This window comes from Phycodurus eques, chromosome 12 (assembly GCF_024500275.1).
Source record: "Phycodurus eques isolate BA_2022a chromosome 12, UOR_Pequ_1.1, whole genome shotgun sequence".
Taxonomy (NCBI): domain Eukaryota; kingdom Metazoa; phylum Chordata; class Actinopteri; order Syngnathiformes; family Syngnathidae; genus Phycodurus; species Phycodurus eques.
Genome location: NC_084536.1, coordinates 2,254,220 through 2,276,113, shown reverse-complemented (window position 1 = coordinate 2,276,113; position 21,894 = coordinate 2,254,220). Strand labels below are relative to the sequence as shown.

The 21,894-nt window shown below is 45.9% G+C and overlaps 1 protein-coding gene across 7 annotated transcripts in view; it reads right to left on the bottom strand.

The window, feature by feature from the left end:
• Positions 1 to 5,723: 5,723 nt before the first annotated feature.
• lmo7a (LIM domain 7a) overlaps positions 5,724 to 21,894 on the bottom strand; it is a 62,657-nt gene continuing 46,486 nt past the window's right edge. For 2 of the 7 annotated variants that reach the window (XM_061692946.1, XM_061692953.1), the window contains 20 exons: positions 21,865 to 21,894; positions 21,031 to 21,148; positions 20,395 to 20,537; positions 19,714 to 20,311; positions 19,247 to 19,501; positions 18,869 to 18,983; positions 17,621 to 17,782; positions 15,327 to 15,496; positions 15,199 to 15,256; positions 15,037 to 15,093; positions 13,582 to 13,607; positions 12,636 to 12,743; positions 12,477 to 12,563; positions 10,885 to 11,696; positions 10,399 to 10,439; positions 8,938 to 9,115; positions 8,548 to 8,820; positions 7,213 to 7,321; positions 6,642 to 6,744; positions 5,724 to 6,446 (listed from right to left, as the gene is read on the bottom strand). In XM_061692946.1, coding sequence (XP_061548930.1) covers positions 6,424 to 6,446; positions 6,642 to 6,744; positions 7,213 to 7,321; positions 8,548 to 8,820; positions 8,938 to 9,115; positions 10,399 to 10,439; positions 10,885 to 11,696; positions 12,477 to 12,563; positions 12,636 to 12,743; positions 13,582 to 13,607; positions 15,037 to 15,093; positions 15,199 to 15,256; positions 15,327 to 15,496; positions 17,621 to 17,782; positions 18,869 to 18,983; positions 19,247 to 19,501; positions 19,714 to 20,311; positions 20,395 to 20,537; positions 21,031 to 21,148; positions 21,865 to 21,894 — 3,466 coding nt within the window. In that variant the 3' untranslated portion in view covers positions 5,724 to 6,423. Of the gene's footprint in view, positions 6,533 to 6,641; positions 6,745 to 7,212; positions 7,322 to 8,547; positions 8,821 to 8,937; positions 9,116 to 10,398; positions 10,440 to 10,884; positions 11,697 to 12,476; positions 12,564 to 12,635; positions 12,744 to 13,581; positions 13,608 to 15,036; positions 15,094 to 15,198; positions 15,257 to 15,326; positions 15,497 to 17,620; positions 17,783 to 18,868; positions 18,984 to 19,246; positions 19,502 to 19,713; positions 20,312 to 20,394; positions 20,538 to 21,030; positions 21,149 to 21,864 lie in introns of all 7 variants that reach the window. The other 5 variants (XM_061692947.1, XM_061692951.1, XM_061692950.1 and 2 more) reach the window with 5 other exon arrangements.

Genomic DNA, 21,894 nt, shown 5'->3' with positions numbered 1-21,894 from the left:
TCTTGCTTTCTCTTTCTTTCTGCGGTCTGCGGGTGATGTCACACGCAGCATTTCTGTCATCTTGTGAAGAACTCGACAATTCCTCGAGGTTTGAAAAAGGCTGGTTAAAATTTGCACGTTGGCAGAACGCTGACACGAAATATTCCTACGGACGTAGATTTTCGCCCGTTATGGGGCGGGGCTAGAACTGGTTCTCAAACTTTGTACACAAAGTACCACCTGACAAAATACTTGGCTCTCCAAGTACCACCATCATGACAAACAATAAATTACAGTAAAAAGGATATTTAATATTATTGCAAGCCACTGTGCATACATTAGGCATATAAATAGAGGGGAAAAAACGAAACACAAAGCGCACTTAAATAATCAGTCCACTAAAATGTATTGCATCAAAAGTTTAAATACAAATTTGAGCTAAATAAATGTTTGAACGCAAACCGTTGTGAAAGACTACATGCAAATGTCTTGCACTTAAAAGTTAAATACAACTGAACTGTTCTGAGACGTCGGTCAAATATTTTTTCAAATCAATAGCGTTCTCAAAAAGTTTGAAAAAGGCAGACTGACAAAAATGACGTACGATGAGTGACTTCTTGGCCATCTTGATCCTCGAAAAGCGGGCCCGCTGCCGATCGATTGAAACCTAAACCCGAATCGTATCGAGGGCACCCTGGTCCCCGCTGGTCCCCTGGCATCCAGGTTTACGATCTCCCGCTTTTCCTTTCGGCCCCCCCGCCGGCTCCTTACGAGGTCTACATCCTGCACCCCCGCCTCCACCTGCGACGTCCCGAGGTCAAGAAAGGTCGGCTGGTTTAACATATTAGCGCTATCGATCACTTAAGTGTTTGCAGCGGGAAAAGACGACTTTTCTTTTTCCGAGCGTCTGTCGCTCCTCTACGGGGCATTTGCACAATTGCGACGGGAAGCTCACCCGTCACCGTTCCGGGGATCCGTGCCGTACGTCGCTTCCCCTCGAGGACGCAAAGTCTCGGCCCGCCGGAGCGTGAAATGAAGTTTGGAGACAAATGGAAGTCGGTGACGTGATGGAGTGCAGCAAACATCAACGAGTTAACAAGGCAAACACTCTAATTAGCCTTTTTTTTTTTTTTTTCCACTCCGTTGGCGGCGATGGGTTTAATGCCGGCTGGACGAGAGCGGCAACTGCGCTGTTTGCGCTCCATCTCAGTCCTCCGAAGCGCACTAAGAGGATGCTAAGTGATCCGGGAGCTGCAGGAATTGGACCGGAGATAAACCCTAAGCCTGGAAAAAAAGAAATTCATTCAAGACTAATATGCACGTATGCTTTCAAAACACTTCCCCCCCCCTTCTGGAATGAATGTAAATTGTTGTGTTCTCGTTCCGCACAGCAGAGGGCCGTCAGTCGCAGTCACCGCTTAAGCGACATTTGAACATTCAACCACTGCGGCATAAAAAGGAAATGAAGTCAAGCTACCAACCCTTCGAGACACTGCAACCGTTCTTGTGGCGTAACAACTTCCATTCCTTGTTCTTCTGCTTCCACATTTCCTCTTTGCCAACCTCACTGCTACCTTCAAGCAAAAAGAAAATCCAAAGAAAGCAAAATACTTCCCGAGCGAAGCATCTTGACCAGGGTTGTCAAACTCAAATTCACAGTGGGACAAAGTCTCGGGCCAAACTAAATATTTATTGAACAATTGTGCATGTTTTCTCTTCCCTCCAGATATAAAATGTTAAGACTTTCACATGAAAACAAACTTAAAAAAAAAAAAAAAGTCCAACCTTTAAACTATCAACAGTCCCTGCCTTAGAGGAGAAAAAACATTCATTCAAGCTAAGTTTTTATGTTCTATTCTTTTGTTGGCGCAGCACATTAGACGAGCAGGTCGGTCCTTCACGATCGTCCACAGACGAGCTGCCTCGCTCCCGTTTTCCGTTTTTCCTGCGGCGTGAATTTGCCGAGCAGACCGGTAGCACGGTTGCTCGTGAGCGCAACGGAAAAGGAGGGGGGCCTCGCCGACGCACGAGCAAAGCTTTCTGGGATTTGTAGTACAAGCGGTGCAGGCGCTGTACACATTTCATTTGGTCTGGCAGGGCCGCTATAAGGACACCGCGGGCCAAAGTCGGCCCGTGGGCCCCCGAGTCGGACCTTTATGACGTCGGAGTTGGACTTCATTTTGTTCCGTGACCAGGGGCATTTGCCGTATCGTCCGGAGACGCACGCGGAGCGCCTTGCGTTGCGTCGCTATCTACCGTTGCTTATCGTCACATACGGAATCCAAAGAACAAAATCAAGTGCGACACCTGCGATGTCACTCAGCAGACGTGTCATGCGATTTGCTCACGTGACTTCAACTGCTCTTGGTGAAATTCCATTTCGGGATACTTTTTGTTTTCAGAGAAACATAAGACTCCAATAATATGAACATTTTCCACGATGGTAAATGAATGGTGCTTTGTCCCCTCGTATTATATTAAAAGTGCAATCGTGATCTGACTGAGATACTGTTATGTTGAAATATTGGATTAGCACGGACAGCAGAAGGGAAATTACGGGAATTCCCCGAAGAGCTTCGGATGTGTGAATTTGACAGAAGGGCATCCGAGCAAAACAAGCAGCCAGAAATGTGGGAGAACCCCCGGGGGCTCGCCAGCAAGTTCCCTCTGGAAGACGTCAGCGGACGGCTGGAGTTCTCCCGAGACTTCGGAGCAAGAAGTCACCCTGAAAAAAGTTCTCAATATAATATGCGCAAGAAAGCAGTAATTCAGAACATTCAGCTTCTCCAAATAACCAAACTTTTTAAAAAAATAGGAAACCCCCCGCCCCCCGTTATTTGCAGGGGGTAAGGACCGAGCCCTCTCTCGGGAATGTGTGAAGAACTAAGAACTAATCATTTCCAATTGCCTGGAGATGCCACAAGATGATGGCGAAGCGTTACTTTTGTCGAAATTAAGCTTCTCCATTCACGTCGACGTAGTTCCTCGGCATCAAGAAAGATTGCACCGAAGTCAAGCTTTTATCGCTTTGGCCGGAGCATAAAAACGAGCGACTTGCCAAAGACAGACTTGCCAAAATTTGCAAATGCCGAACCGCGCTTTATCGTATATGCTGAAAAGTCGATCAAGGAAAAGCAATAAACGGCCATCCACGCTCTCGAGCGCGTCTCAGGAACGTTCAATCGGTTCTTATTGATGTTCGTCTTCGCTCCGAGTCCGGTGACGCCGCCATCGCAAAACTCGGTATCAATAAATCCACACAAGCCGAGCGCTCTCGCGTCGGCGCAAACAAAACGAGCCGCTTGACAACGCGGCAAATAACGGGCCACCGAAGGCTATTTGCACGGCGGGACGGCCAATTACAACGTTGCCAGGGCGATAATGAAGCTGAACGGAGCGCGCACAAAAGAGCGCAGCGAAGGCTTTACGCGCTCCCGGGGAAATATTGCGACGTCGACACGACGAAGCCGCCGTCTTCATTTCCTCGCCCCAGGTGGCCGCTTTCGACGTTTTCAGGCACTCCGGCTACATTCCGTTGCATTCTAGATATGCACATTAGCAGAGAGTTAACTGCGTTTGCGATTGTTTGTTTCGATTTTTAAATTTGAACATTCAATTCAGTGATTCTTCACGCACCACTGGAGGGAGCCAGCGTGCCACACTTTGAGAATCACTCTTAGAATAAAACAGAAACACATTTAGTTGCATTATTTCGAATTTGGTCATAAGTAAGTAGACAAATAAATAATGAGCTCATTGGCCAATGAGGGGGAGAGCTGGAGGTGAAAGAGCAGATCTTTCTTTCCCTCTACGTACCGAAATCTTCCTCCGCCAAATGGGAGCGTTTGAGGTCACGTCGCCAACGGCGACGCCGTCGCTTAGCATCCTATTTGTGGGGTGGCGCCCCGCGATATTTGATGTTTTCAAATATCCTCGGAGTGCTTTGCTGCCCGCGGGCGTCGCACGGCCCCCCGCTCGCCTCGTTTGGAGTGTCGCCCTTTAGCGCGTCGGGGATTAGCGTGAGGGGCCTTCGTTGGCGACGGCTCGGATTTGTGCTGATCGGCGAAAGATCCCGGATCAATTCCGCAAAGGGGACTGATTATCTGTTGATTTGAAATACTTGAGAGCCACCTGAGAGCCCTTTTAGTGCTCTTTGGGTCATATTCAGGATTTGTCGGCCTCCAAATTGGGAAGGTTGAGCTGATGCCCAATAGCTCAACTTTGGTTTCAGACATTTTTCAAATCAAAATTCAGTAATCACACTGATACTCATACATACAGTATATATAAATTAAAGATGAAGACCGCAACAGGCACACATTCGACAAGCCAATAAAACTTCAGTGGCGACCAATTTTGGGGCCTAAACCTCAGTTTTGGGAAACTTTGCATTAGGTTAACGAAAACTGGGCGCGACATTGAGGAAAACGTTCTAAAAGGAATGGATGGCAATTCATGGGAATGGATGGCTGTTAACAGCAATTTCAGAAAAAAAGGGCAAACTGGATATTTGAAAAAACAAACAAACAAAAAAAACTTTTAAAACTTTTTTTTTTTTTAAACGTAAATTTAAACAATCAGGAGATGTGATCTGTCAACTACCCTTTAAATTGAAAACTATTTGCATTGCACCACAAGTTTCTTCTCCTCCAAAGCAATGACTTGTTATAATGCAACATTTCACGGCTAAGTGCATTTTCTCAGAATTTGTTACGTGTTATTCCCCTGACATGGAGGAAAGTCCAGAAACACTAGTCTACCCTTTTCGGACTGGACACCACAGTGCCCCCTGTCGGTCGCTTTAAGATGCAGCAACCAAAGCACCACGTGCTCATGGAATTCAAAACAAAACAAAAACAAAAACAGCTGTGGTAACGATTTGTATTGATTTTTAAGATTATCGGGCTAAAGATGTTTCGTTGTTTTGCTTGTCCAATTGATCTTGAACGAAGAGCTGTCGTGTTAATTGGAAATCATGTTTATAACATGTGTTATCATTGAATAAAATGTATAAGTAATATAGCTTCCTAGACTTAAGATCCAGAATGTTAATTCCATCCATCCGTCCATCCATTTGCTGAGCCGCTTCTCCTCACGCGGGTCGCGGGCGTGCCGCAGCCCATCCCAGCCGTCATCGGGCAGGAGGCGGGGTACACCCTGAACTGGTCGCCGGCCGATCGCATGCATTATTATGCATACATGATATATGTGAAGGTCCTTGGGGATCTCCACATTTGTCCAAAAGCTGGTAAAAATCCACTCCAGAAGATTCCAATGTCAACGAAGAAGGGGAAAAGCGTCCCGGTGGGGGTTATACAATATTCCGCATTCAGGCCGCCATTGAGGTTGCGTTTGCTTTCCAAGCAGTCGGATTAAAAATCTCTCCTGGCGCAGAGTGCCAAAAAAAATCCAAAGTGGAGGATGGAAGAATTTGAGATGTTTCCACTGCGCCCCCTCCTTCTGACTCATTTCCATTCTAGTCTTCTTCTCGATTATGGAATGAAAAGAACAATTTCCTCCTTTTTTAGCTGAGGAAGCAAGAGCGGCAGGGTTATGAATATTCAATAAACGCTCATTGCAAATTGGATCTCGTATAACAGCTCCGGTGGCGGGAATATTAGGATTTGCGGAGATCTCTTATCAAAAGTGTCGTGGAAATTTGCGCGCGCAATCAAATTGGTGTGACACATCGCCTCATTGAAATTCCATCGGGAATCGGACACCGCAACGACAGCATTCCAGGATCAGCGTTCAAGTCTTTATTTACAAATCTCTGTGCCCTCATCACACATCATATATTCTTCACAACCTGCCTAATATTCCATCTCATTAAATACAGTCTGGATAATGATCATTGTAATTTTAATTTCTTCTCCCTGTTACTGACATAAAGGCACATAATCGGTGGACGAACAATGAACACCACGGGGGTCATTATCATTCATAAACAATAATAATACAAACAAGATGGGGTAGTAATATATAGAGCAAGCGGGAGGAACCATTTTCCTCCAAGGTCCAAACTACATTCATGAAAAAATATGTTTATTATGATACATTATATGCATTTGTGGCCTTTTTTTTTTTTTTAAAGTTACTTGGATTTGTTTTAGAACTGCATGTCAGATTTCATGTTCACCTGGGCTGCATATGAGTCCACAGGCCTTAGGTTTACCCACTCGTTTCTAGTAACCAAATGTTGTATGAAGAAGAAGAAAAAGTAGAAGAAGAAGAAGAACCCTTTTGACAGCTGTAATACTTCACATCATACACACTAAACACACACCAGCCTTACCCACTTGGAAAAAAACAGAAACAAACAAAACTTAGCACAAAACGATTCAAATGTCAGCAATCAAGAGACGGAAGTCGGACGTTTGGAGCAAAGAGGAGGCTGGCGCATGACGGGTTGTTGTCGCTCGCGGTCTTCGGACGAAGCTCGAGTCACATCGAGGTGGGCTCGCCAGCTGGAAGAGAGCCGTTAACAAACGATTTTCCTCTTTCCGTTGAAGCAAAGTCACGCGTGAGCCCGCCACAGACAACTAACTGCACTCTGTATTAAATATAAAACGAATACACAAATTGTAAATTAGGGGAAATACTGCAAGTGTGCCGAGTGTAGGATCTTCAGCCACGACGACGCTTGTGTGGACTTTCCTTACTTTTGAATCGCACGTAGCAGGAGTTACAGTAGAGCTGCTTGTTTCGGATTCGGACTTCAGCCCCGGCCTCCGATCCCCCGAGGGCCGACTTGCAGTCGATGCACTGGAAACCGACACAAAGTCGATCGTTCAAACGTGGCGAGTGCAACTCGTACTGACCGATTAGCCGACTATCAAATGAAATGACTGATTAAATAGTTAACTATTAACTACGTTAACTACGCAACGAACTCGCGAAAGGCGATCAAAACGCTCTCGCTGTAGGCGATGAATGATCAAGTCTACAAGCAAAACAACATGTTAATAACTCTTGGTCAAAACGGTAAATTATTTTGGTAATGATATTAAATTAAGAAGAGCAACTAGCTCAGAAAATCATAATTCAACAAGTACACAAAGGAGAGGTGGGATGATGTTTGGAGGAATTTAGGAGGATACAAATAATTCATGGAAATTGTGCTGATTAGTGACTTCAATTGAGTGGAAAGGGCGATGAAGACTAAGGTTGAACTAGATTTCAAGATCAAGTGAAGAAGTGTGAACTAGTGAGAATACGTGACCAGGATCTCACCTTAAAACAGGTCAAATGATAACAGAGGCCGAGGGACTCGATGATCATGGCCGCTCCCTTTCCCAGCGCCGTGTGGCACAGCGTGCACACTTTCTTACCGCTCACCGACCTGCATCACATGACAATGCGCGGCTCGGACGGTGTACGCTAGCGATAGGTGGTCCCCGTAACCAGGGTTGGGCATCGTTTGAATTTGAGCGATTCCGGTTCCCCGTTTCGATTCCGGTTCCAAAACGATTCTCGGTTCCGATTCTTTTTAGGGGGCGGAGTCGAAAAAGGTTGCATGGTTTCAATAAAGGGCATCCAAATTATGAACGTCCATTTTCTTAGTAGCCCGCAGCACAGACTAAAATGAACATTTGACTCGGGTTTTTTTTTAATGTAATGAAGGGAACCAAATACTATGAAACGATTCCTTTCCCTACCCACCGATGAGGCACAAAGTTCGTGTTTGCGATACTGTGAGACAATGTTTATGTGAATTTTGTCCCAATTCATAGTGAAGTTTTAGCTCAATGTTAAGCTTTTTTTTTTAATGTTGGTTTGAAGACTAAAATAAACACTAAAAACCATGAGTGCAAAGGTGCAACCAACAGTTGACCTTGTTAGCCGCCTCAATGTTGGCATAGACGTCTTTTATTGCTTCACTCACCCAATTGACTGAGCGTCGACTTGACCGAAGCGCCGCGCGGTGTAGGCTGAGGCTCGGAGCGCGTCAGACGCTACACATGGTGAAAGCCTCCTTTGCGCAATATCATCTTATTCCAAGTGTTGCACTGAGGCGACTGGTCATTCATTTGAACAAAGTCATGACGGACTTTTGTTCGCCGCTGCCGTCGGGCACAATCACGTGTTCGTGCGCGTTCTTCTTCGTTGGTTTTCACCACTCTTCTTCGGGGTCGGCGGACTGTAGGCATCGAAACTGGGAACCGAAATTTCTAAATTTGAACGATTCCGGGAGAACTGAAACGTTACTCCCGGTTCCAAGCGGTTCTCGATTGTCAATGCCCAATCCTACCCAGAACCCTTAACTGGACGACCATTTTAGCCCCAACAGAGTCATAATTGAAAATGCATCACAGAAACTTGCAGAAAGTGTAAACGGAAATGGATCTGTTTAACATTCCTCTCTTGACGGTACAAGAAAAAGAAATTGTATTTTGTAAATTATAAATCAGTTCTCTTGTTGATGAAAGCCCAAAATAAAAATACCATGTTTGTGCAGCCGTAGCCTGAAATGAAGTCAAACAAAAATCATTTGCAACAAAACTTTGCCACGTTAGCCAGCCCTCCCGTCAAAGCCGCGGCATCACCTGCGAGCCCAGCCAAGTTTACCTGCTGCGCTGCTGCCGACCACCTGCGTCAGAACCCGGTTCTGGCGAGGCGGCGGGAGACAGCGAAGAGGGCGAAGGGGACGACGACCGTCGAGACCAGGGGGTCGTCTCGGCCGCCGGGCCCCGGAAGGTCGAGCCGGAGCGTCCGCCGCCGTGAAAGGGAGCGCTGGCGGAGAGAGGCCGGGAGTAGTTTGGGATATGGGAGTGGCTCCCGGGTGTCCACGACGAACGCCAGGAGTCGTGGGGGTTATCCGGGCGGTCGAGGGAGACGCCCCTGCAAAGCCAACCCCCGCGCCCGGTTTAGCCAGTTCGCCCCGCCGCCGAAAGCCACCACCCGTGCAAGTCGGTCCAAGCGAGCCCCACGGCGCCGGCGCCGAGCCGCCTTACGTACCTGCGCGTGGACGGCGGGTCCTCGGGAGCGGGCGCGGTGGCCGAGCGTGGGCGGATCCAGCTGCTGTCCGTCAGCAAGTTGGTCTTCTTTTTCATGTCGTTCAGGAGCTGCTGGCGCTGAAGCTCCGCCTGCGACGTCGGCTGCGGACCCTTTGCGTCCGTCACGTCGCTTCCTGTCGCTGCCATCGCAGAGGGGGAGACCAAAACGTTCAAGGGGAACCCCCCGTTCAATGATGCAGAGCCAATTTAATCCGCGGCGACCATACAATGTTTTGTTTAATAGTTCCACATGCTTTGATCACATGAACATGAAGGCTCAGAGTCGCTAAGTCAGTCGCGAGAGCTAGTTGTGTTTTTTTAAATGGTCGCTCAAGGTGTTGGAAAAGTTGCTAAACAGGCTAAAAGTCACTTTATTTGCCACAGGTACATATGAAATGATGATTCTAGTGAAGTATTATGATCAAACACATTATTATATAACCACTCTAATGGGAATCCGCAGATAATTGATGCCTATGACAATTGCATTGGAAAAAAAGTATTTTTAAATTTGCTTTTATTTATTTATCTTTAAACCCTAAACATTCTTGAATAAGTGGGGATACGCCGAGTTTCTGGGTTTGTTCCCCCCTAAAAAGAAAAACAAGACAAAAAGAAAACAAATTGAAAAGAAATTTTCAAATCGGTGAATCCGAACGGCGAGTATGCGGGGGTCCGCTATACTGGTGCAGCTTGGCGGCCGCCAGCTGGCTCTCGCTTCGTACCGGGAAATGTAACGTTTGTTGTGAAAGCTCAAATGATATGCCATAGCATTTTTAAGTCGCTAAGCTACTGTTAGCATGCGTGTTTATTTCGGTTTTTTTGGTCATTTCTAGCCACGTATCATCGACGCTGCGGTAACAAATCTGATCAGCAATGCGGCCAAACAAAATTCACATTTCTGCATTTGGTGCGTTTCCACGTCTTCCTCATCTGGTGTCGGCACATTCTGATGGCATTTAAGCAGACCAAATGTCCATACAGAGATTTAGCAGAGAGATTTGATCAAGTGAATCGATTCTGATTGGCATGCCGATTGGCGAGTTCGGATTGAGGGGCCGACGAGAGCCGGCGGCGGCGGGCGGCAGCCGACATCTCTCCGGCTGCCGATATCTCATGGCATTGAGAATGTTCCTCCTCTCCGTCTCCAGCTCGCCGGCGGCCTTTTGACCGTGAGCCACTTTGTCGCGCGCGCTCCTGGCCTGCTCCTCCAGCAGCCAGCGGGCCATGCCGCCCCGATGCGCAAACGCACCTACGACGGCGGCCGGCGCACGGGTGGCGTTTACGCGGGCTTCAGTGGTTCGGTTGAAAGGTCACAATATTAGGTACACCGCACGGTACTTTCCGGCGGTGTCGCGCCGTAATGCATCATAACAATCGCTGATCCCGAGAGTTGCTAAGTCTGTTTGAACGCTTCACTGACCTCTGCTCTGAAGTCTTTCTTCCTCCTCAAGTGACTTCGCCCTGTAAAACAAAACAAAAAAACACCACAATGAAAACTTGATTAGCGTACAAACCTACGTGCTCCCCCCGCCCCCATCTTGACATTTACTTCAAAACTTGGCTTTAAGCACCTTTTTTACATTTGTTTGCCAACTTATTTTGACAATGATTTATTTCTAAACTTAACATTACTGTGCCTTTTTCAATTGTTTATGTACTTTATATATGTGCCTGTGTTTCTCCATTTTTAATGATTTTGTAAAACTGTTACATGTACAACATTATACATGTACAATTAGTATATGAACATACTGTTTGATTTGCTTACAGACATACAATAACTTATTTATAAACATCCGTTTGACATTTTATTGATTTGTAAATATTTTTGTCGTATATATTTGGAAGCAACAGTGGTTTTGCATTGTTGCGTGATTGAGATTCTTCAAATAGGAAAACTAATGACCGTTGCCCCTCGACGGCACGCTCCCTCTCTCGCCGCTGGCGCTCCTCGGCGGCAGCCAGCCTCCTCCTCAGCTCCTCCTTCTCCGCCTCTCTCCTCCTCTGCCACAGCAGCTCCTCCTCCTCCTCCCTCTGCCTCCTCTCCTCCTCCTCCCTGCTCCTCCTCCTCCTCTCCTCTTCCTCCTGCCTTTGGCGCTCCTCCTCCACTTCCCTCTTCCTCCTCTCCTCCTCCTCCTCCTCCCTGCTCCTCCTCCTCCTCTCCTCTTCCTCCTGCCTTTGGCGCTCCTCCTCCACTTCCCTCTTCCTCCTCTCCTCCTCCTCCTCCTCCCTGCTCCTCCTCCTCCTCTCCTCTTCCTCCTGCCTTTGGCGCTCCTCCTCCACTTTCCTCTTCCTCCTCTCCTCCTCCTCCTTCTCCCTGTTCCTCCTCCTCCTCTCCTCTTCCTCCTGCCTTTGGCGCTCCTCCTCCACTTCCCTCTTCCTCCTCTCCTCCTCCCTCGCCCTCTCCTCCTCCTGTTGCTTCTGGCGCTCGAGCTCTTCCTCCCTCCTCCTCATCTCCTGCATTTGGCGCTCCAGTTCTTTCTCCTGCTCCCTCCTCTTCCTCTCCACTTCCTGTCTCTCTCGCTCCAGCTCCTCCTCCCGCCTCCGCATCTCCTGCCTTTGGCGCTCAAACACTTCCTCCGCCCGCTTCCTTTCCACCTCCAGCTTCGAGCGCTCCTGCTCCTCCTCCTCCTCCTCCTCCTCCCTCCTCTTCCTCTCTTGCTCCAGCCTCTCTCGCTGCCGCTCCAGCTCCCGGGAGGCGAAGCTCGTGCCCACGGGCTGCAGGAGACACAGAAAGGAGGCGTGAATGAACACATGACGACGTTATGGCAACAAAACAGTTATTTGCTTGCTGTGAGGTGATCGATAGAAAGTGGAAGGAACCTAAAGGGGAATTTTGCGGTTTGTGGCGCAGGCGTCCGCGTGACCACGCGACAATATCATGGGCTTCAATTTAAGGAAAGCTAAAATTTTGATGTTGCAACCACTTGTAAAACATTTAACATTCACCCCCGTATACACTCGCCAAATCATGTGATCATAAGAGAGCATGTTAGTAATATATACAAGAATCCATGTTGTAATATATAATCACCATATAATATAACCTTGTTGTGGTGGGTTACTATTGTTTTTACCGGTATTACATCACTGACCCATCAAATTGCTGATGCAAATGCACCGATGAAAACCTTTATTTCTAACTTTTTCTATTCTTATTTTGGGGGATGTAAAGAGATTTCATTTATCTAGACAGCAACAATGTAATTTAATTTTATTTAATTATCCATATATTAGTTGAAGATTGGACGGTAACAGTATAATTACATGTATGGCTAAAACATCATTTAGTTTAATAACTCCTATCAGACAAGCAAATACATATTAAGAACTTTATACTACTGTACTTCTTAGAGACAATTTTCTATCTTTTTTTTTTTTTTTTTTTTTAAACGATAAAAAAAAAAAAACCTTAAAAATTAGAGCATTGGACAGCGTAACATGATCGTAATCTTCGTACTAAATTTACTCTGTCAGTTGAACGATATGATGCGATACCTCGGGTTGTGGGACACTGCTGGAGATCTCCTGCTGGGCCTTTGTCCACTCCTCCTGCAATTTCTCCTGGTCACGCTTATATTTCTCCTGCGTGGTAAAACAATAACACTGACACTTGTTCAACACCTCGAGTCATTTGTCTTCTTTTCAAAAATGTACCTGTAGTTGGCGCTCCTGCTCCCTCTGCCACTTCTCCTGCCTCCTGCGCTCCTCTTCGGGATCCCAAGACCAGCGAGTCGAAGACGTAGTTATTGGCGGAACGAGTATCTGAAGATGGATTATAATACACGTACACGAAATTAGGTACATATAAAAGGAGAGCAACTAATTTGTGGGCTGCAAATGAACAATAAGTTGTTCCTAATATTTTGGTCCTTCCCTTGTTGCTAAATAAGGTAACCAACATATTCGAAACATTGCAATAAACTACAACCATAGCAATAACCGTATTGTTAAATGAATAGTTCTATGAAAAATGAGCATTGTTATTTTTGTAATGGCAAAAAATTTGCATAGCGATCCCATTAGACTGTAGAGATGTGCTTAACATTGTGGCCAGTAAGAATACACGGCATATCATTATACAGTATACACTTGTGGTGGCAAAGCATAATACAGTGTACTGTAATTCCTCGTATAAATGTAGTGAGTAGGACCATTTATTTACTACAGTAAACCGCAGTACCAGGCGTCTCCAAATGCATGCGTGTAATAATATTTAAACAAATCTGGAATAAATTGCTTTATCTTTACACTTTTCATTTGTATATTTGCTGCACTAAATGAAATAACTGTGGATATACTAAACCTAATGTATTGTGTTATGGCCTCAATCCCTCAGTGGAGGCAAAATAATTTTATTGCTGGACCCTTCTTGCTTGTGCTTGTCACTGCAAAGTCAGCTTTACAGATGCCCCGTTCGCTGCGATTTGCGAAAAAGTCTTCGTAAAGGAAGTTGCAGCCCCCACTACCCCCACACCTGCCGATGAACTGGGAGCACAGCATCTAATAGAGCGGAGGCCACTAATTTGAGGAAATACAGTCATAATGCACTGTATTATAATAATAATAATAATAATCTTAATGCATGGATGCTGGTACTTACATTTGGCATGGCAGAGTCTGCTCCTCCTTAAAAAAAGACAAAACCAGTCAGTCAATAATTGTGTCAGGGACATTAATTCAAGGCGACATTCACGGGCTGCTGACAGGTTTATTTTTTTATTGTCCAGTCAAGCAGCAATTGATCAAGAAAAGTGACACTGAGAACAACAAGCCACACGGGTAACAAATGTCAGCTTCGGCCCATTCAGGCTTATTGATCGTCTCCACTCAGCATCAGCCGACGATATCCATCAGATGCTGACGGACATCAAAAGTCCCTCGGTGGGAAGGGGGAAAATTAACAAGCGCACAATCGGGTGACATAAACACACCATCGGCATGCAGAAGAGGAAGGGAAAAAGGTTGAACATGCTGAAAAAAAGGGGGAGAATATGCTTTTAATGTGCATAGCAAAGTAATAAAAGTGTGCATCTTATATCCCAAAAACACCACACAAGACCACAAGAACGAAAAGGTTTTGCTTTTGGGTCTGACATACTGTTCAGGCATTTTTTGCACTCCGGGAAAATGCTGGCATTTCTTTAAAATATTTTAGTCGAAACGGAAAATGTTGCTATTCAAAAAAGTTTTTATATTTTCCTCAGTTGAAAATGTAAAAATAAAAAATGTTTTATTTAATCAGCAATAACATTTTTAAAAAAACATTCATTTTTCATGTTTGCCTCAATGAAAAATACAGATATTTTACTTAAAAATGCTTACGTTTTACCCTCAATGGGAAAGTTTGCAATTATTGGGGAAAAAAACAACAACTTTAGAGTGAAACTTTTTTCCATTTCATCTTCTCTCTATTTCTAAAATGTAGCATTTCTTTCATATTTGACTATCAATGGAAAATGTAGCTAATCATTCACTACCCTCAAGTATTTAAAAGAAACAATGTTGTGTTTTTATTTTACGATGAATTGAAAATTTAGCAAAAAAAATGTTATTACCATTCAATGGAAAAATGCATCAATTTATTTTAAAAGACTTTACCCTTAATGTAAAATTCGAACGGTGACTTTTTTTTAAGGAAGTTTTCCATTCATTTGGCTGTAATAAGGGTAAAATTGTTTGAGAGGATCTTCCCCTCATGTGCTGTAAATGTGAGGCTCATATGATTGTCACGAGTCCCTTCAAGGCTTGAACAGTATGGCCTCAATGTCGTGTTGCTGAGGTCAAGGCTCTGCTTACCACAGAGGAAGACCAGCGCATTGACCCGTGACTGCGAGACGCTTGAAGAAGGAAAGGAAGTCTTCTGGAACCAGACAAGATCAAGGAAAAAAGGGGGGGCCCAAAACACATGCCTGTGGGACTCCACTTTGATTCAGTTACATTTCAACTGATCAGAAAGCGTGCAAAGCAAAATCACCCCAAGTCTGAGAAATTGTTGCACGAGACAAAAGCAGGAAAAAACAGAAAAGCCCCACATCTCTTTTAAACACGTTTTTACCTTTCTCAAAAAACTCTGACCTCCGTTTTAAGTTTATCATAGAAATGGGCTCTGATTCTACACAGGAGATGGGAGAAATAAGATTTCATCAGGGGAAAAACAAGATGTCATTTATTACTAATACGGTACGTCACCATTGCTTCATTAGCTGCATGTTCTTACCTGCGGTCATCATGGACACTTTGGGGAAAACACCATCGACGCCATTGGAAGCCAGATCCTGCGCAAAGTTGCTCCGTTAGTAACAATTTGGCGGAGAAACAGATGCGAGGGTTTGGCGGTCCACTTACCACCACCGAGTGGGTGGCGAGCTTGGCGGACGTGTCTGTGAGCGAAGTGAAATCCAACGTGTTGGCGGAGCCTGCGTCGGGGAAACCTACAAGTATGGGATGATCCGTACGGGTCAGATTGATGGTCTTATGGCCTTGAAATGGCAGGGAAGACGGATCTCTGTCCCAGTCTGCATGCGGACAGTATAGCAATAGAGCATCACCTTTGTTTGTTTTATAATCGGCATATGTATTACTGTAGACTAGGAATCCAAAGGAATTCTCCAGAGAGAAGCAAGGGACGAGTGTCTTCACAGAAAGCAGCAGCGGGGGACGGGACAGAGAAACCGCCTTCCTCAGCCATGGAGACTACCGCAGCTGTCATTCACCCACAAAGCGTTTGCAGCAGGCCATTCAGAAGACAAATGCAGCATCACATATAACATATAACTATAACATATAACACATACTATCGTGTGTTCAAAGTGACGCGCTAAAGTGGGTACAGAATGTTGGAAAAGGCTTTGTCCATTGCCACATTTGTTTGTTTCTGTCAACTTTTTCATCCAAGGGTGTTTCTACTCAATGTCCGTAATATCATTTAAAAAAAAATGCTTAGTCTTTACGATGAGCGAAACCTATTAGCAAATCGTATCAGATGTAAATGAAACAGTGTTACGCTACCGGCAAAGCTAAAAGCTTCTTTTAGGAAACCGAGTAAAAGTTCCAAGCATCTCCACCAACCAATAGGTATTGCTGTTTGTTTGTTAGCAGGTTTTTGCAAAAACTACACAATCACGAACGGGTGGAGAGCAAGAGCCCCCCAAATGTTCCTTTAATTCAAAATAAAAATGAAAAGGGAGGCATTGGTCTTTCAGCCTCAGAACCAAGAATGTTAAATTCCTGTGTTCGTCCGTCATTCTCCAGGACATAGGACCAACTTTTGTCAGGGCAATTGCTTTCCTCTTTTTCACTGCTTAACTCCCCACCATTCCAGTACCAAAAATAATGAGTTCCTGTCATCTTATGTCATTCTCCGTAAAAACCAAGTAGCCTGCTAATTAACAAAATGCACTTAAACCAACAATCTCACCAAAAACACTGACTTTAACTGGTTTTCATTATACGAAGTTTTTTCATGTAATTTCATTCAAAGGATGCTCAGCATGATGTGGTCAGACCCTGCGATCTGGACTATATTATCAAATCAAACATGGTGGAGGTCTGCCCTCCACCGTGGGCCATTCTAGTTCCATTTTCACAATTTCTCACACAAGTCATGTGGCGCTAGTGTAGCCGTTAGCCTCCCAGACCAACACCGCGGAAACAAGGTGCGCCACCGAAATGAAAACAATTAGACGTGAATGCTGATGAAACAGAGGAAGGACCATTAAAATAAAGAAACTACCAAGTGAAAGAATGCAAGAAAATATCGACAGAGGAAGTGAAAGTAGATAAGAAAACTATGAATGGTTAACACAATAAGAGTGGCAGTCACATGGGTGGGCGCGTGAGGGGCCTCCTCCCACACGGCTGTCATGGGATCATTCATGCATGATTCAACAAACACTTTATGGACCAATTTAGAGTGTCACAATCATTTAGCAATGCCAGCAACACAAGCGACAATGTCATTTTAGAAATGCGACCACTTAATGCCTCTCACTACCTGACACACACACACACACACACACACACACACACACACACACACGCACACACACGTATGCATGTACAAACACACACAATTGTCCTCTATGAGGCAGCCAAGACCCGCCTTTTTCATATGCAGTGGGGAAATTAAGATTATCCATTGATACGTCACACAGAAACGGGACTATGAATTGAAAAATGTTCTGAGGTTTGTGGAATTCTGTTGCTATGACAGCTTCCTCCCACATTCCAGCAACATGCAAGAAGCCTCTAAATGATCCTTAGGAGTGAATGTGATTGTGAAAGGTCATTCGTCTACATGTGAACGTTCCCTGCGAATTGATGGATCAATCAGACCTATTTGTCCCCATTAGTCGTCTTACGAAGACGTTTTGGACAATTTCATCTTCATGGAAACCATTTGGGGAAAGCCCCTGCAAAGCTCCATAATGGCATGCTTGGATACGTTTTCTGTGGTAAAAGTGAAGTCATAACAAAAATTCCCAATGCTGTTACAGCTGCAAAAGGTGGGCAGTAGTTTCTTCCATTTTCAATTCCTGTAGGTGTCCCAATACTTCTGTCCCTTACAGTGTAGATATGAATTATATGGTCTTAATCTGGTAGACACGCACACACACACACCGCACGTGCGGATGACTCACTGCTCTTGCCATGACGCCTGATGTCCATCACCACGCTGCCCTCTCGCAGAGCCCGGTCCATGCTGGCTTTCCAGTCCAGGTAGCTCATGTCCGCCACCCGGTGGCCGTTGACAGTCAGCACCTCGTCCCCAGCCTGCAACTGGAACGTCTCAGCTGGGCTGCCTGTGGGACACAACACAACAGGTGTGGATCAGAGGCAGAGAGGCTCAAAGTGGTACTGTGGGAGTTATGACGCTAACATGATGCGCACTGTGGAGATGGGGCGGTTTCAGTCGAAAAGGGAGCCTCAGGCCCAGGAGAGCCGTCCCAGAAAGATGCTGCCCTACAACCAGCAGGTCCTAACTGCAGTGGACTAGAAAACATGCCGATATACAGCAGCCATACATGCCCTTTTCCACGGCACGGTACCTAATCGTCTCAACGTGACCCTCGATGAGAGTGATGCATTTTCTAAGAGTAAAAGCAGGTGCTAGAAATTGTACAAGGGTAGCTAGCTGTGTCAATGCCAGACGGGTGACGTAAACAACTGCTGGATGCTAATTGGTCGATCAGATTGTCACATTTGATGAAACATGGCTAGAAATGGTGCTGGTGCTTACCCTGTGGCCCCTGCAGTATTACACCACACAGTCTCCACTTTGTCTCGTTCCCAAGCGTGTTCAATGTGGCACAGTTTTCGCTGTTTACTGTTTTGAAGTGGGAAGGACCGTGGAGGAACGGTTCGCATGCATGCCTCACAATCCAGAGGTTCTGGGTCGGAATATCGACCGCGTGGGTTTTCTCCGGCAGCTTAACTGAAGAACCTGAATTGTTCATTTGTGTGAATGTGACCGTGACTATGTTTGTCTACATGTGCCTGGCGATTCGTTAGCGACAAGTCCAGGGCGTACCTCGACTCTCGCCCAATGTTAGCTGGGATAGGCTCCAGCTCAGCCTTGACTAATTCAAACAAGTGGTATAGAAAGTGGATGGATGGACGGATGGCTATTTTGGAGTCAAAAACAACTGTCCAAATCCGAAGACTCCAGATATATTCTTCAATCCAGATAACAACTGTAACAGCTGGAATAATTTTTTTCAAATTGTGCCCTGAGAAATAATTGCCTTGTTTCTGGTTTTGACACCTCAAATTCTTGGTTTTGTTTGGTTTATGTGTTCTTGACTATAAAACCATCTTTCTAGGCGTTACTACTCATGTGAACAAAAAGGCAAAACTGTACAAAGGGTTTGGAATGCTTCTGCCAATACCGGCTTGGATGGACTTGACGTGAGCCACGCCAGAGTCCCACGCCACATCAAAGCCGAAGTCTCGACTGCTGTTGGGCTTCTGGTTCAGGCTGATCCGCATCTCGCAGGAACTTTCCTGGAGAGCAGAAAATGAAGAACAAAAACATGATTTCATGTATCGTAACTATGACATAACCAAAGCACTGGAGGTCACCAGACTTTCAGGTCTTCAGAAGTTTCTTGTCACCATTCTAGCATCCACAGCACAATAAAACTCAATCAAATGTCAAATCGAGGACCGTTTCTGTATTTATCGTAAATGGTCTACTAGTCATTCTTAAATTTCAAAGCAGGAATGATTTTGATACCCCATCCAAAATCAGGCCAGTGCAGGAATACCTTGTGGGGTTCCTTGGCTGAAACTTCCCTCTTGACGTGGACTGGGTGTGATGAGATGCTGGACGCGGACGTGACGCTCTTGCCCGTGGTCTCCTCTTGCTCGTCGTCGTCATCCTCATCCTCGCTGCTGTGGGCGGGGCTCGACCGCGACCGGGCCACGTCTTCGGCGGTCATGAACTGACGATAGCGGCTCGGCACCGGCGGGTTCTTGGAAACGGCGACGCTGCCGTTGACGCGACTGTTGGAGTCGTCCGACTGTAGGACAAAGATGCGTCGGCAAAGAATGAATATAGAATGAAAGAATGAACATAATTCTGTGAGCACAGCTTGTGGCTAACAAAAGCAATTCAAACTACAGTGGCACCTAGACGTGGTCATGTCCCAAACCTTGCACAATTTCCATTAACAGATTGTAGTTGAAAGTGGCGTAAGCACTGTATTTTGCTGTAGAAGTGTCCTCGACTCACTGTGAGGGTCCGGGTAAGTGAGCCGAGGCGGGACCGCTGGGTCCCAAAAGGTCTGGGCGTGACCACTGATGACAGTCGCACGCTATCCGATCTCTGGTAGCTCCTAGGCAGCGAGGCGGATATCCGAGAAACGGCTGCAGCGTTGGTTTCGGTCTTTCTGGCCAGCGGTGGTTTGTACAGAGAACCAGATGATGGGGGCTGCACCTTGACTGGGTTCTTTGGCTCTGAAACCTTTTGTGAGGCTCGAGAAGGAGGCGAGCTCTCCTCCGTTTTGGCCGTACGGTCGAAGACTGAACTCCTGAGCGAGGATGCGGTCTCGGAAGGTTTGGGTCTGTGGAAGGAGCTACGGGTGGCGGTCCCGCCGGGAGCGTTTGCAGCATCGGCTTCCGGTTTGGTGGATCTGAGCGGGACATCGGGCGGGTTGTCCTCTTTCTGGGCAGCTTCAGATGAGCCAGAGGAGTGATAAAGGGTGTCAACGGTGTAGCTCCTGCTCAGGCTGTCTCGAGTACGGGGTTTCGGTCTCTCGAATACGTCGCTGTCGTCGTCAAAGCTGAGCAACCCGATGCGGCTGCCGATGCTGCCGCTTCGCCTGTTTTCCCTGTTGACCCACCGGACGATCGCAAGGTGGTAAGCAACAAGTGGATTTCATTGACACGGTACCTAATATCGTGGCCTTCGTACCGGTCATCTTGCATCTCTTTGTAGGTCTTGGAGATTCTGGTGCTGCCGCCGGACGTGATTTGCTCAACCTTCTCCCTGTCTTCTTTCTTTCTAACGATGTCAGAGTTGACGCTCTTGCGCCGGTTCTTCCATTTGCTGAGATCCTGCAAACGAGGAGGAGAGTTCAAAACATGAGGGAACGATGTTCTATTTGCGTATTTTAGACTCCACCCATCCGGCTCATTAACCCCTGTGGAGTGGGGGCCGTGTGACCCAAATGCTACATCAAGGCTCCATTATTTCACTTTGCACCAATCGTACTGTAAAGACGCACATTGTACAGCGCTCCCTCAGCCTTGACGCAATATGTGCAGACTACAATCAGGTTTTTGTTCTTTCACCTTCTATAAGAATACCTACCATATGAATGATGTTGGCTCACCATTGCAGCATTTAATTAATGTTTGAATGAATACTTCATAGAACAACTAGAAGTTACCAAATACGGCCTCCAATTGAGGTTTATTTTCTTGTAGGGCTCACATTGTAAAAATTGGTTGAGGTTAAAAAAAAAGTGTAAACCCGACTGAATTATTTGACTGGAGTTGTGCCCATTATTTTCCCTCCTGCCTCTTTCCATTTGGGTGTGATGCTCACATCCTGCCACTTATCATCACCCATCTTGGTCTGCTCGCGGTATTTCTCGAGAGCCTCATACTGAGACCGCCGTCTGACCAGCACAGGTTCTTCCGAGATGTCGCTTGTTGATTTGCTCCTAAGGAAAAAGGAAAAAAAAGAAAAAGTTCAGAATTAAAAACAAAATAGGAATCACAGCTTCAGGTGAAATGGGATGCTCAGTTATAGACTTTTCTTTCAAATATTACACTCCCTCAGAACAACACCGTTTTGTTTTCATAATAATCCTGTTAATGAAAACCAACAGGGTTATTGCATGGACACAGGGGAAAAACATCTTTAATTGTACATTTTGAAGACCTTTCGCACTCATTTTGTAACAGTGGATGCAGTGTAGTTCCATGGCAACATAATATTTTGACATCTTGCATCCCATAATTCCAAACGAGTGAGGCAACAATGTATCACCCATCCAGAAGGTTCACACGTTAGATTGCACACTTACAGTAGACGACCACTGAGGAGCGCAATAAGCCCAGCTGGTTAGTGAACAGCCCCGGCCCACATTGCAAAACAGAAGCAAAATACTGTACACACGCACACACTCACCTGGGGGCGGGGGCCGAAAAACAGTCTTGTATTTATTTGAGCAGGATTAGAGTGCTTAGACTTGTGACCTATTGTTATACTGCATACATCTATTGACAAGAGATCTTTAGGGGTCTTTGGGGAGAGCCCAGCACCCACCGTGGCTGCCAGACTGTGCCAAGTGTTAAGCATTTAGCAGCAGCAGCAGTCACAAAAGCATGAATCGAGCGAAACGTGCCACATTCCTGGCAGCCCGTGTCAACTCACCCATCGAAACTGTCTGATGCTTGCCGTTGT